Source organism: Stylophora pistillata, chromosome 4, assembly GCF_964205215.1.
Source record: "Stylophora pistillata chromosome 4, jaStyPist1.2, whole genome shotgun sequence".
In the NCBI taxonomy this organism is placed as follows: Eukaryota; Metazoa; Cnidaria; class Anthozoa; order Scleractinia; family Pocilloporidae; genus Stylophora; species Stylophora pistillata.
This window is the reverse complement of record NC_142522.1, coordinates 22,725,454-22,740,453: the sequence shown is the minus strand read 5'-3', so window position 1 is coordinate 22,740,453 and position 15,000 is coordinate 22,725,454. Positions and strand designations below refer to the sequence as shown.

The following is a 15,000-nucleotide window of genomic DNA, read 5'->3' as shown; positions in this document are numbered from 1 at the left end:
AGTATGAGGAGGTCACAAAATGAGGAGTTGAATTAGGCAGCTATAAAAAGTTCGCAAACTATGGCAATTATAGCGACAATTCTGGAATCGATAAAACAAATAAAACTTTTCAACTTCATCGTCAGACTTACAAATTTTAAAACTGTGCCCAACGTTTTTGGTTCCCGTTGTTATATTATTTCATTTATTTATTTTCTTTGCAAATCTTGGTTACAGACGATTTTATCATCTACAATGACGTTCAGCTACAGACATAATAAAGCAAATAATGTGTTTAACTTATTGCTCCGAGACCCCGGACATCCTGGTACAATCAGAAAGGTATTCTGATTTCAGTCCAACAACAAACGAAGCTGAAACATTTTCAACCTCACGTGCTTTCTCGTATTTCTTTTAGCTATACACATGAGTTTGTTTTTTATTTGAACAAGAGCATTTTTCGACTCCTCAACGCCAACCGCACGCACGAAAACGAGTGCTCAGACATAAGACTGACCGACCAAGAGTTACCGCACTTAATTTTCTCACAAAACACTTAGAGAGTCTGAAACTCTATGTTGCCGCGTGAACCTCTTCAACGTGCCATCAGAATAATTCGTTTCCATGTCACTCAATCGTCAGATTTTACATACTCCGACCGGTCCCTTAGCGGTATCCACACTGGGAAAGTCTCCACTTTGACTAACATTTTTGGGTATTTTTTGGAGTTTGAAAAAGGAAAACATAAGAGAAAACCGAAGTGTTTCAAATGAAAAAGCATTCAGTGCAAATAGGGCCTTGGCCATGCACAAGAACAAATACATCGTAAAAGTTCTACCACAAAGGTAGATGATTTTCTCTACTAAATGATGTTTTTCTCTTTCATTGGTTCGTTGCTCAATACGCGTTCGTATCCAAGAGCTGAAAGATCAATTGTCTGAAAGCCACAGTCCAAGATCAGCTCACTGACGGCTCGTCCTGCTGCGGGAGACTGCTGGATACCATGACCACTGAAGCCGTTTACAAGAATAAGATTCCTTATTTGGGGATGACGTCCTATTATGGAATTCTGATCCAGTGTGTTGTATTCATAGTGACCAGCCCAGGCGCTTTGGACCTAAAACATGAACCAGGGGAGTATAATGGTTACCAATCATTTAAGCAAGGAAGGGCAAAAGTTAAAAACAACTCCTGTCGCTTGGGCACAAAATCTTAACCATAACCATAACCATAACCGGCCTTCTAAACCAAGACTAAAATAATTCTCACTTAACTTTAAAGTATCAAGATTACAGAAAATTGACGGATTTTCGTTATTTGCGAAGGAGTACTGATTATTTCTTTGCAGGTTTATGTTTGAGGGTCTGACTGTTTGTCACCCACAGACTGGGACATATCTCTGTTCAACGTGGAAAACCTATACGTCGTCACATGACATTAACCTGGTCAATCGTAAGCTGAGCCTCCGTAAATATGCAAATATATATATATATATATAACTGCAGACAGCACTGTTACGGCCTTCTGGGCCACATCAGTGCAGTGCTGATACTAAGATGGGGGAGAACCGAGACGGTCACCCCAAACGACCCAACCTTTGTGGTATCGTCTAAGCCATGCCAGAGTGCTCAAACTAGAGTAAACTAGCGAGCCTGCGCAATTGCAACAGCAATGACTCATCCTAGATAGAGTGCTCAATTTGGACATGAAAGCAAACTGAGCTTTGTATGCCAAAGAGCTATAAACGTAGAAAAACCTTATCGTCGAATCGGAGAGTGCTCTACAATAATGGAGCTTTGTAAACAATTGTTTAGGAAAATAAAAATTAAAACTTCGCACTAAAACTTCGCACTACAAATCTGTTTCGAAAGGGTTAAAAAGTCCTCTCTTGTCAGGTGCATACGATATTGGTTGACTAACGATCCTTTTTAAGATGGTGGTTTAAGCGTGTCTTAACAAGTGTTTAGTTGAGGGCCGGCACGCACTCGCCAGAAGACATCAGAAAACAAATAGGCTTATACAGGGATGACGGCCTGGGCGCATTCCAGCAAACACCGAGAAAGATCGAAAAAATTAAAAAAGATATTTGCAAAGTGTTTAGCACCAACGACTTGAAAATAACTATCGCAGCAAACAAAAAAGTGGTCAACTTTCTTGATGTCACTTTGAACCTAAACAAAGGATCTCATGAGTCATATTCAAAGCCTAACAACACACCTCTGTATGTGCACTGTGATAGTAATCACCCACCTTCCATCCTAAAGAACATTCCCCTGGCGATCAATAAAAGGCTTAGCGAAATATCATCGGACAGGGTATCCTTCGACAAAGCAGCACCCATGTATCAGCAAGCGTTAGAAGCAAGTGGGTATAATCACCAATTAAAATTTGACACAACAACTAAAGACCAGAGGGGTACAGAAGGGAGAAGAAGACATCGAAATATAACTTGGTATAACCCACCTTTTAGTAAGAACGTTGCTACTAACGTGGGAAAAAATTTTTAGACATCGTAAAAGAATCCTTTTCATCAGGGCACCCGCTAAGAAAAATTTTTAATAGGAACACTTTGAAAGTGAGCTATTCATGCATGCCAAATTTAGAAAGAAAAATCAACGCCCACAACAAGTCCTCCCTCGCAAATAACTCAATTACAAGAAAAATCATGCAATTGCAGAGACAAACACTCTTGTCCGCTGCGTGGCAATTGCCTAATTCAAAATGTGGTCTACCAGGCCACAGTTGAAAGTCCCTTGGGAACCCAAACGTACGTCGGCCTTACTGCGAACCAATTTAAAACAAGATTTAGAAACCATACAGCTTCATTTAGACATGAGAAAAAAAGGAACGCAACAGAGTTGAGCAAATATATCTGGTCCCTAAAGGATGCTGAAACGGAGTTTTCCGTGACCTGGAAAATAATGGCTCGCGCCAGGCAGTACTCGAATACTACAAAGAGATGTAATCTTTGCATAACTGAAAAATTCTTCATCATATGTAGAACAGGGGCGGGCACCCTAAACAAAAGGAACGAACTGGCGAGTGCGTGCCGGCACTCAACTAAATACTTGTTAAGGCACGCTTAAACCACCATCTTAAAAAGGATCGTTAGTCAACCAATATCTTATGCACCTGACGAGAGAGGACTTTTTAACCCTTTCGAAACAGATTTGTAGTGCGAAGTTTTAGTGCGAAGTTTTAATTTTTATTTTCCTAAACAATATATACCTACAATTTAAAGCCTTTAATAAATTCCCTTTTTTAGATATTGTGCAAGGAAAGAAAAACATGCTGGATTAAGTATTAACTATAACTGAGTGAATTTTCAGGGTAGCAAAATAACTCTCATTCTGGCCTTCAATTAGTTATTCGTGAGTTCCCTTTCCACTCTTTCATAATTCCCTCTTGGGAATAAACCACTCGTCTGGAAGTCTTAAGTCAACAAATCCCTGGACCTTTTCGTGCATCTAACGGAATTAGAGAGGGAAGGGCAAAATAATTAAACTACCCTTCTTGTCTAGGAGGAAAAGAGAAGAAACGCAGATCAAAGGAGGGTAAAGGAACAATCAACAGAAGTGAATGCAGACCGAAAACAATTCGAAATCAAAATCAAACAAATGTGCATCAAATATTTAGATTTAGTACACACCTTGACGCACTCGAATAAAGGAATTCTGTGAGCTAACTTAGGCCATATCGTTTCGTAAAAACAGTCATGGTCTACTTCAAAGTCTGAAGTTTCTATATCTTCTTCCTGTTGAATGGAATGTAAAGTTAGAGTCACTTTTTGAAGGGCTAAAAAGGAGGAAGATTACCCTACTTAGGTGGCATATCGAGAGGGGTGGGGCAGGGTCGAGACCAAATTATCGCGTTTCGCGCTCGAAACATTTACCCCCGCCTCCCCCCGTTCACGACGAGGAGTGCCGATGGCTTCATTTATCTCTTAGCTTTATTCAAAAAGTTGACAAAAAGAAGTCTAACAAGGAGTATGTCTTGTTTCTTCTTCAAATCATCCATATCAGTACACACCTCTGGTGGGGGCATTCCACATAAGTAAGAGCCACTTTCAGGCCGCACATAACAGCCAGTAGTGTCAATAATTAACGGCATTTGATGTTTGTTTGGAGCGCCAGGACAGCTTAGTACAAAGACACAGCGTTTTCTTGGTTCCACAGGCAGATATATCCCAAGCTTCCTTGCGAGATACCCTGCCTTTGCACCTGCAGCATTCACCACAAACCTACAGTGGATGGTTTGAGGATCATTTGGGGATGAATTGGTAGCAACCTAGAAAGAAGAATCTATCTTGTTGGCCGACCGTATCACAGGGGGTTGTTGAAGGGTTACAAAAAGATACCAAAGTGTGTGTGTCCATAGGGCAATGTTCACTTGAAAGTCAAGAGTAATATGGTATATTGCTTAAGTTTTGCTTTACTCCAACTTGTGATTGGTCTAAATGACTAGATCTAATAGATTCTGACATGCAGACCTGATTGATGGAACATCAGATGTTGCATGTGCCAAAAGTGTCATGTGAAAAAACGAGTTTTGAGATTAAAAACATGGAATATTTTGAGTGTGTACTATAAAGTGCAGGCTGTCTTCTTTAGGATGCAGGATTTCAGTTGTCAATTTAACAATGGATTCAGGATTTAAGATATACAGTGGATAAAAGCATAAAACTTTAAATAGGAACTATAGGTTAATTGAACCTTTATACTGCATATTTGCCCATTATGATCAGTGATAAAGTCCACTGCCTCTCCAGTGATGTAATCCACATTCAAAGAACTAGCCTTCCTCTTATAGGCATTGAGGAGTGACCAAGGATCAAACCAACCTTCCCTTCCTATTCCTGAAATATTTTGGCAAAAAGCTATGTTACATCACTGAGATGTGGTCCAAAAGACTTACTTTATGATAAAATAACTTTAAAACAGAAAAAAACTGTTTTTAAAAAACATCATGATTACTAACTCATGTAACTTGTCTCTCCCTACACAAAGCAGAGAAAATGACACTGGCTGTTCAGTAACTAGTTATTTATCTTACATTAACATTGAATGTCATGAATGGGAATTGGAAAATTGACCACAAAGAAGATTTTCAGCTGAAATTGAGATGTGTAATCAAAGGAAGATCACGTCCTTCACTCTTCAAGCTTTAACTTATATATTCCAACTCACCTTTCTTTCATTCCCCTAAACTTACCTAGACAAATAATTTCAAGCTATCCTAATCACTTTTGAGTCTTACAGAATACAACAAGGGCTCAACACTAACTTTTCAACTTACTAGCCAGGTAGATAGTGACATCTTAGATGTTACGGCAATTTCAGTTTGTTTACTAGCTAAACTGGCTTGTGAAAATTAAAAACCACCGGCCAAAACTAAATTTCTACTAGTCTGTGGCTAGTGGGCTACTGTTAGTGTTGAGCCCTGACAACAAAGTTCAAGTTGAGGGTTTTAAAGTGAGGGTGTGGAGGGGAGATTTAAATTTAAACTCTGAATATCTCAGGGTAAAAATTTATCGCTAAGACTTTGCACCATAAAAATATATATTTGTTAAATTGTAAATCAACGCTTAATTAGGAGTCTCACAGAAATATACTTAATAGATAGTTTCTCAATTGTACATATCCTAACCCAATGAAGCTAATGATATCCCATCTGTATTGAGCCATGGAAATCGTTCACTGAGCTCAGAAGGGGAGAGAAGAACAACTTCACATCCAAGCTCCCTGAAATTATTTAAATGAATTAACTCATGATCAACACCTGCACTCAAATTTAATTGAATACTTGGTAACTGATCAGCAGGAATGTTTTGCAAACTGAAATGAAAACTATAGTAAAAACTCTGAATAGTTGGGTTATTTTCAGAAATCACACCACACTCCCTACCCCCCCCCCCCCCTCCATGGATGCAGAGCATCCCACATTAAAAAAGGAGGTAAATTTCTAAAGAAACTGTGTTTCTGTCTTGGTGCATGGGAGTAAAAAGGTAATTTTGGTTTTATCAACTGAGCCAATAATATAAATTGGCCATCCTAAAGAGTTTCAAAGCTGGCTGTGCTCAAAATGTCAGCTTGGAAACTCTGCAGTGGCCAATTTACACTGTCAACTCAGTTAATAAAACCAAAAATAGCCCACATTATTAAGTTGTTATCTATCTTTTGGGCTATTGTACAAGTCTAATGAAAACAATTAATCTGTAATAATTAAAAAGCTTTGCCAATGGAACTAACATATAGATATAACCCACATTGAAAGCCATGAAACATCACTATCAATTTATCTTAATATATGTATATTTTGTCTGTGGGAACCCAACTGAATGTTAAGCTAAAAGATTTAGATTGTGCAAGAAAAAAATGAGAGGTCACAAATTGATCACAGACAAACAAAAAACTGTAAAAGATTGCAAAGAGGTTTGCTTGTACCAATGAACGACCCAAAGAGCATTTTAGAAAATATGAGTAGGGGTACATTAGCGCATGGCTGGGTGAAAGATAAGCCCCACCCCCCCCCCCCCCCACTTTTCAAAACATACCACTGCCTATGATTCTCATGATCTCAATGAATGACTACCCAGTATTACTGTAAGAAAAATATAGATGCTCAGGGTTTAAAGGTTTTACCATCTTTTCTTTCTAAAAAGGTGTTTAAATCTATGGACAGTTTTACTCCAAAAATTCACCTCTGAGTTGCATGATTTTCCTTCATTTTTTCTTCTCCTTCCTTGCTTGCTAAAAATAAGTAACCCTGACTATGCAGTTGAATATCAGGGGGGTCGCAGCCATCAACGGCTAAATGCTGTTCAATTTCAGATAAAAACTGAAAGCCATATTGTGACATTTTGATATTCTCAGCCATGGAGAACTGCTGCCTTACTGATCCTACTGACAAGGTTGTTGATGCCTTTGAGTACTTTACAGCACAAAACATAAAAAAGATAACAAATCGAGAAAAATTAGTTTTTAAGTTTATAGTAGCAATCGATTGAAAACTAAATGAATAATAGAATAAATAATAAATTTAAAGAAGTAAATCGCGATAAAGTCTCCTCGATTTTACGTAGCCCTGTCGCGCGACAACTCCAAATGAAAGCAACTTGTTCTATAGGGAATGCTAACTTACCGTAGGATCACATTCAATAACGCAAATTTTTCCTTGTCCGTGCATTCTACTTGCTAAAAAGTAGGCCGAAGATGAGCCTATAGCGCCACCCCCTACGATTGCAACGTCGTAGACATTTTGCTCTTTAGAGCTAAAATGTTTCGAAAATTTTGGATCTTTTACGGGAAAACTTGACCAGAAGCAACGAATTGAGTTTAAATTAAATTTTATAGAATAGCAAACATTCCTGGTCTTCTGAGGACAACGCAAAACTGTGCAGAAGAATCTTCTGCCAGCAGCCATGTTGAAATTTGAAACCAGTTCGACGGGACTACCGGACTGCTAGTTGGAGCTCCCCAGCTCAGTGGACAAGCTGAATTCAGAGAATGCACGAAGTGTGAAAAAAGGCCAATTACACCGATATCAACGACAAAGGAAAAACTTAACCGATGCAGACATCTCATGTATAGGTTGAGCCTTATTGCTATTCTTCTACTTTATTTAAATCAATATTTTTGACTCGAGGCTAAGAGGGCTAATTTACATAATTAACATACTTATCATGCCTGGAAAGTAAAGAGAGAGAGAGGTCCATAAGTACCTATTCATTTTTAAAAATCCCCTTCATCCCCTGATGGCAAATAACGAAACAACATTCTTCTTTCCATCTCGCCTTGTTTTGTGCAATATGTTGTGCCCCACCGAGTAATAGTGGAGTGGAAAAGGATAGATCGAGAGTATATCAAATAGTACACCTGTTACGTCACGCAATAGTTCCAAACTTGTCACTCAGTTTGGTTTAAAGATGGCGGCAGTTTCTGATCTTCCGTCGACGAAAAGAGAGTTGATAAAACAGACCCCTCCTAAACCGTTTCTCATTGGAGTTGCTGGTGGATCAGCTTCTGGAAAGGTAAATGTCTTAGATTATCGCCATTTACAATCCTTTTATTGGTGTTTAAACGAGTCTTCAGACGCCAGGCGCTAATGTTCTAGTGTGTTAATTCTCTTTTGCGTTCAAGCTTTTTTTGTCTGTTTTGTTGTAAACATCGCTCCGATCTGCTCTTGGAGTCGACGCTTGAAAGTGGAGGCATAATTATTTCACTTCATAAACGTATACTGCACTTTACGAAATGCATACAATAATTTATTGTTTTGGAAGCTCTTGTTTCCTGGATGTAGTTGCGTTTTCAAACGTAACTGTTAATTCACAACAGTATTTCACCTGGAGCCATGAAGTATTTCAATAGTTTCTTTTCATCGTAAACGTAACGCGAGCGGTTTCCTTTTTTCCATCACCTGTCAACTTTAAGTTGCATTTTATTCAGATTTTATGACTCAGCATGACAAATTTTAGAGAGTATCGAGTCCTTTAATTCATACATCGGCCTTTAATCTGTAAATGGGACTCAAATTAATGGCCTCTTAATGACCACAAAAGGTAAAGTCCAGAAGTTTAAAAATGTTGGGAGTCGTTTTCTTCAAAAGTATTAGGTAGAGCTGCGAAAATTTCCCTCTGACACCAATGATAATTGTTTACTACCAATAATATAGCTGTTACTCGAAGCTATATGTAAAGACCAATGCATCACATCAATAATTAATGAACCGAGGGAATTTGAATTGACCTGTCCGTTATGAGGAAGTGACTGCCTAGTAACTGCAGATTGAGGGTAGTTTTTGCTATCCGTCTGCTCCATAAGGCTCTGGGAAATATTCTTGTTAATAATGTGTAGCTTTACCAAAAACATGGAGGATGTAGTTGGACAACTTTGAGCTCTGGCAGTTTCATGGATTAAGAATGGATTTACGATTGAAATCTTTCAAAGTATGTCAAATACATATGCTCAATATTGGTTTTTAAGTAAAGTACCAGAACACATACTTTTAGATTAACTTTTTAGCCCTTATTCCTGACTCTTAAATCCTTTTTTTCTCATATTAATTGCATGAAATTATTCATTGTTGATAATTTATTGTTAATTTGGGGCCCAACTAAATAACATTTTTGTGATGAAGACTCCCTTTAGATATATTTTTACTTTTGTTCTTATCTTATTGTATAATGTTATTATCCTTTTCTTTATTCCTATGATGCAGTGGTATGAACTAGCATTGAAATCAAGTTGTCACAAAGTTGCAATATAAAGAGACTTAACTTCATACCAACCTAACTTTATACTTCACTCTCTGTAGTCAACAGTTTGTGCCAAGATAATGGAACAACTTGGCCAGGATGCAGTGGAATCCAGAAGAGTTGTTATCATCAGCCAGGAGAGTTTCTACAGAGAACTTTCTGAGGAGGAAGCTGAGGAAGCTAAAGTGGGAAACTTCAACTTTGATCACCCAGGTAATGATTGGATCAGCTGTGAAGTATCCTACAATAAGATAGCTTCCAACCATTTCCCCTTTGCTTTATTTGAACATTCTTTAACTGATCTTAATTCATTTGAATTGAATTCTGATTTTAATTAATTGTTACTTTTTTTTCTGCTTTGTTCACAAAATTGATGAACAGATTTTTGCAGTATAAATAATATTATTTATGAGCTAGAAATCCAAAGTGTTTCAAAGCTAAATGATATATATATATATATATCTATATATTTTGCTTTTCCCTATACCAATCAAGATTACTAGCCTTTATGTTAGTGCCACCAAAATAAAATTCATTTAACCCATAGCCGCAGCTTTTGTGAAAAACTGTGTTTTGAAGCTAGTCGAGCAGATTTCGGGTCACTGTTGTGGTTTTAAAAGCTCAAACTTACCACAAACCCATTGACAGCTTGTACACTCGACAGCCTTTCGATCCAAATGCAAAATGGTGGCCTGAAAATCTCGGGCATGTGCAGAAAGCAAAATTTTGAGATAGTTTTTGGGTTGAAAAGTAATGCCCCACCTACAACTTTTACTTTTCTCTCTTTCTCCTGCCCTTTTTTCCCCTTTCCTTGCCTGAAGTTTCTCCTCACTTGCTGGAAATTTAGTAGGCTTCATTTTTATATGAGATTTTTTTGGAAACTACTCATTATTTTCAAACCACATGCTCAGAAAGGTAGGTAGGTAATGGAACAAGATTTTCGTGCAGATTTTCAGGTCAAAGTTACATGGTTTTTTGGCTATTTCTCCAATCTCCTTCACTCGATTGCGCTCATTCTGGTATCGTTTGTAAGATATTTTCAACCTGTTCAAGTACGTGCTCAAAGTCATGCTCCAGGGTTAAAAAAGATGACGTCACAAGGCGTAGAAAGGGTGTGGGTCCACATGGGTGCTTACGGGCACACTGGACATCAATAGGTTAAACCCTTCGATTTCTAAGAGTGACCAGCATCTAACTTCTCCTTGCAATACCACCCCTGAATTAAACATAAAGGTCATGAGAATAAAGGAAATGATCACCAAACACAGAAGCTCTTGATTGTTAAACAAATTCTCCTTGTCCTCAACCAAGGAGGAAATGTATAGAGATCAGTATGGATAAAATGAATAATGATGTAACAGTATAAATTGTTAAGAAAATAAATTATTTTGAGATACATCTATATCACAGTGACTATAATTGTCTTTTTGATCAGATGCGTTTGACTTTGAGATGACACTTGATACTTTAAAGAGAGCAAAAGCTGGTGAAACTGTTGAGATACCCCTCTATGACTCTGTCAATGCCACAAGGTGGGTGTTTTAGCCTAATAAGGCACCAGTGCTATTGTCTGAAAACTTCTTGGGACTGTTAGGGACAGGTACATTGTAGAACTCATTTCCAAAAAACTGTACATTCCTCATTGTGAGGAGAATTAATTAATTGTCTTTACTTAAAAACAGAACACAACAATCCTGGCAAATTTTAGGCCTGATCGTTATTTTTAGTTGTAATCTCAATGCACTCAACATTAGCTACAGCACCATGTTTCCCAAGTTCAATATTGTTAGTCTAGGGTAAATTACATCCATTATAAGTTAAAGGTAACAGAAATTGTGAAATTTTTATTTACATGTGGTTTGTGTCTTAACATATATACCAAGTCTCCAGGTTTTTCCATGAGTATCCTAGATAATTTAGACCAAATTTGTCAGCCTCCAGATCTATTCTTTAAATCTCTCACATAAAGTCAATTGGGTTTTTTTTTTCTTTAGAAGAGGGGAGATCACATAACTTCATCCTCCACTGAGTTTTAAAACAATTTTGAGTAGTTTTCTGATCATATTTTAGTCTAATTTTTTTTTTTATATGAAAGTATATATGTTGTGTCCATTGTATTGACCTCATTTGGTGAAGAGAGACTAGAACAAGGTGGTCAAGAAACAAATTAGAAGAAAGCAGTGGGTGGAGATTTGTACATTAATCAAACATCTCCATAATTCAGGGCCTGATTGTCTGAAAGGCAGTCAGCTTTAATCCAGGATTAAAAGTTTAACTTGTCCTTGATTTTGCTTCAAATAAAACATTTTGGCTAAGCCTTCAGTTGGTTTATCATGCTTTGAACATCAAGGCCCAGATTTCCAGAGGATGGCATCTCTGTCTTATTCTTCTATTCTTTTTTTTTTTTTTTTCCACTACAGATTAAAAGAATCGGTCACAATATACCCTGCTGATGTGATATTATTTGAAGGAATCTTAACAATCTACTTCAAAGAAATGCGTGACATGCTTGATATGAAGCTATTTGTTGATTCAGACAGTGATACTAGACTATCAAGAAGAGGTACAAATAATTTGTGGAAATTAAATGTAGCATTTCACTTAGTACATTAATTACAAGGGTGTGGTCCAATGTTGTTGGTCTAGAAAAGGTGCTGTAAACTCCAAAAATATTGTCAGTGGTGACTTTATCCATCAGAGAGGAACTCTCTGTGTTCATGTGTTTTCCAATAAAAACCACAAATTCTTATGAACTTTTAACTGAATCTGTCATGAGTGACTTTACGTCATATCTGTGGACAGATATGAACCTTCAGGTTGGTGTGCCTCTTCAGCATTCCATATTGCAGTAAATGATTCTAAGGACTCTCAATCCTACACTGTGTTAACTATAAACTGAATGAATTCAACTTGTAAGAAGAGCAGGGAAGCTCACCATTTCATATCATTCTTTTGTTTTTAGTGTTAAGAGATACTCAGGAACGAGGGAGAGAGCTGGATCAAGTGCTAGCCACATACACAAATTTTGTAAAACCAGCATTTGAAGATTTTTGTCTTCCGGTAAGTTAACAATATTACCGTTAATTTTAGAATGAGAATTTTTTTTCTCTTTTGACAAGCATGTGTGTTTATAAGTAGCAACACTGTGTAATTTGAAGAAATTGTTTGCAATATTTTTAGACAAAAAAGTATGCAGATGTAATAATACCAAGAGGATCAAATAACACAGGTAGGGGTACCAACAAATTGAAAGAATATCTCATGAGCCTATGTTATTTCATGAATAAAGGCTGATAGTTTCTAAAGTAACTGTTTGGAGCTGCATCGGTGGGGGTAACGAAATAATTTTAATATATCAACAAAGTTGAAATGGTAAATTGGCCACCGTTACAGTTATAAAAGCTGACATTTCGAGCATTAGCCCTTCGTTGGAGCGACGGATTGGTGACGGAGCATCAAAGGGCTAATGCTTGAAACGTCAGCTTTTATAACCGTAATGGTGGCCAATTTACCATTTCAACTTTGTTGATATATTCAAATTATTGTTATTTCATATCTGGTTGTTAATTCTCCACTCTTGCTGCTACACATTTCTTTGTAAATTTGTGGTGAGAATTTGATATTAGATCAAGGTAATAACTTCTACCTAAAAAGTTTGAGTACTCCTATTACCTGTTTGCTGGATGATGTATGGACTATTATTGAAAGAAGTTACCTGTTAATCACTTTTAAGAGTCAAAGGGTTAAAGAAAACCTCTCCAACCTTAAAGCCCATGATCTTTATGATCATTACTTTTAGGAACCTGGGGCCTGTTTCTCGAAGGACCCAGTATTAACCCTTTGAATGCCAACCCAGGTGCATGCCTCGCAACCAGCGGCCATATTGGATTTTTCATAAAATAATTTTTTGCTGCCCCACGAGCGCCTCTTGCTGCCCCACGAGCACCTCTTGCTGCCCCGCGAGCGCCTCTTGCTCCACCACGGGCTCCTCTTCCTCCACCACGACCACGTCTATTTCCTCCTCTTCCTTGGTGCCTGTTAGCTGCGACATTGTCCTCCTCACTTTCACTATCTTCGTTATTTTCATTCTCGCTTTCGAGTTCGTCGATCTCTTCGACTTCTTCCCCGCTTTCATCTTCATCCTCCGAGCTCGAAATACTTTCATTGTACTCTGAAACATCTCCATCACTTTCGTCGCTCATATCAGAGTCTCTATCAGCGAAAACTTCTACCAAAACTTCCTCAGCTGTCATTCGACGTGTGCTGGCCGCCATGTTGGATTTGGCAAGGATTTGCCGCGAAAATAAACAAAGCCTTCTGGGTGTTATGTTGTGCCACAGTGCAAAATTCTGTGGTCAGCGGATTCTCAAATTGTTCCCAGGTCCTTTGAAACAACCACGGATAAAAACCTTGAACGACCGAGAAAAGAAACAAAATGCTTGTCAGAGGACGTATATATACGTCCTCGGTATCTGAGGGTCCTATTTTAGGACGTATATATACGTCCTTGGCATTCAAAGGGTTAAATTGGGACTGAAGCCTCTTTATTCTAAAATCAAAATTTGAAAGATAGTGAAGTGGGTTCTGGCACCCTTACCTGTCATTTTGTTTCTTTAGCTGGTACTTTTTTTAATCCCCCATCTTGATTGAAAACAGAACAACTTTATGAGTCCATTTAGTAAAGCGTCCTTCAAGAAATAGGCAGTGGTTGAGTTAAGATAAGCTGATAGTAACTGTCAGTTAAACTAATAATGTGCTTTGACAGCTTCCACAAGTGGCATTCCATCTAGCTTCAAATTTTCTATGTCTATTATAAGGAAATTCAGGTTAACTTGAGAATTTAGCAGTATATCACAAATCACTGATGGCTTTCCAGGCATGCACACCTTCAGAACAATTTTAGATCGTATATACTTGTTTAAGAAAAGTGTTATGAGCAAGATTGCTAACCTATAATAGCCTCTAACCTGTAGTAACCTATAACCTATAACCTAATATAACTGTGAATATATGAAAATCATGTTTAACTTAGTGAACTGCATTCAACATGTAATTGTAATCTGACTGAAATAATTTCTTGAATTTTCTCTCTCTTGAAGTGGCTATTGGCCTCATCGTTCAACACATAAAAGACATTCTGAATGGAAACAAGAGCAGTCGATCTGAGGATAATCGTGAGCTTGATCGTCGTCAAAGATGCCTCTCTGACTCAAGTATGAAATCATCCAGACCTCACTGATGACCTGAATTTATCCCAGACATACCCTGCCTGGTGCTGAGTATCTTTTTGTAGCAGTTTGCAGCATTTATGGGATAGATAAAAAATTAGTTTGAAAAGCCACATGTGAAGGCAGCCTTAAGATGTGAATTTCTATGCGAGGAAAAAGCACATTAATTAACATAATTTTTGTTTTTTGTGTAATGGAAGTGCCAAACATGCAAGTTGAATGATGAAGTATCTTCAGTTGCAATGAAATAACTAAAAGCTGATTGAAAATATGTAACTGTGACTTAACACTCTTCTCTGGTCTTCAAAAGCTAATTGTAACTTAAACTAATCCTATACATATTTTAAAATTTTTAAGTAAATCAAAAGCTAATCTAAATAGCTTGGATATACTAATTTTTTTTAGATTTTATATTTTAGTAAGCATTAGTCAGATTTTAAGGTGCTCTTTTGATGGTAACAACCCAATTTTTTCCACCTTGCAGTCAATAATACCACGTAGCAAAATCAGTTACTACATGAATTAAAGGCTGATAGTTTC

At 37.5% G+C, this 15,000-nt stretch overlaps 2 protein-coding genes across 3 annotated transcripts; one reads left to right on the top strand and one right to left on the bottom strand.

Annotated features, from left to right (window-relative positions):
* Positions 1-694: 694 nt before the first annotated feature.
* Positions 695-7,552, bottom strand: LOC111323658 (FAD-dependent oxidoreductase domain-containing protein 1). The gene is made up of 7 exons (XM_022927064.2): positions 7,120-7,552; positions 6,680-6,909; positions 5,626-5,720; positions 4,692-4,834; positions 4,009-4,266; positions 3,629-3,733; positions 695-1,096 (listed from the first exon to the last, which is right to left on the bottom strand). The coding sequence occupies exons 1-7, from the start codon at positions 7,399-7,401 to the stop codon at positions 842-844; spliced, it is 1,368 nt and encodes a 455-aa protein (XP_022782799.2). The 5' UTR covers positions 7,402-7,552; the 3' UTR covers positions 695-841.
* Positions 7,553-7,862: 310 nt separating this feature from the next.
* LOC111323657 (uridine-cytidine kinase 2) lies at positions 7,863-14,620 on the top strand. 2 transcript variants are annotated; one of them, XM_022927063.2, is made up of 7 exons: positions 7,863-8,008; positions 9,292-9,445; positions 10,668-10,764; positions 11,653-11,795; positions 12,195-12,292; positions 12,413-12,461; positions 14,332-14,620. In XM_022927063.2, exons 1-7 carry the CDS (start codon positions 7,904-7,906, stop codon positions 14,469-14,471), a joined length of 786 nt encoding a protein of 261 aa, XP_022782798.1. In that variant the 5' UTR covers positions 7,863-7,903; the 3' UTR covers positions 14,472-14,620. The 2 variants fall into 2 exon arrangements, with proteins under 2 accessions (XP_022782798.1, XP_088614200.1); XM_088758074.1 differs by lacking the exon at positions 7,863-8,008 and adding an exon at positions 8,778-8,923.
* The last annotated feature ends 380 nt before the right edge of the window (positions 14,621-15,000 follow it).

What these genes read in the sequence shown, in the direction of transcription:
- LOC111323658 (XM_022927064.2), bottom strand. Translation starts at nt 7,401, where the DNA reads ATGGCTGCTGGCAGAAGATTCTTCTGCACAGTTTTGCGTTGTCCTCAG. An exon ending in GAAAATCATGCAACTCAGAG is followed by an intron (nt 5,721 to 6,679) that starts GTGAATTTTTGG and finishes AAATAATTTCAG; the next exon opens with GGAGCTTGGATGTGAAGTTG. An exon ending in GGCAAATATGCAGTATAAAG is followed by an intron (nt 4,267 to 4,691) that starts GTTCAATTAACC and finishes TCTTCTTTCTAG; the next exon opens with GTTGCTACCAATTCATCCCC.
- LOC111323657 (XM_022927063.2), top strand. Translation starts at nt 7,904, where the DNA reads ATGGCGGCAGTTTCTGATCTTCCGTCGACGAAAAGAGAGTTGATAAAA. An exon ending in CTTCAACTTTGATCACCCAG is followed by an intron (nt 9,446 to 10,667) that starts GTAATGATTGGA and finishes CTTTTTGATCAG; the next exon opens with ATGCGTTTGACTTTGAGATG. An exon ending in TTGAAGATTTTTGTCTTCCG is followed by an intron (nt 12,293 to 12,412) that starts GTAAGTTAACAA and finishes CAATATTTTTAG; the next exon opens with ACAAAAAAGTATGCAGATGT.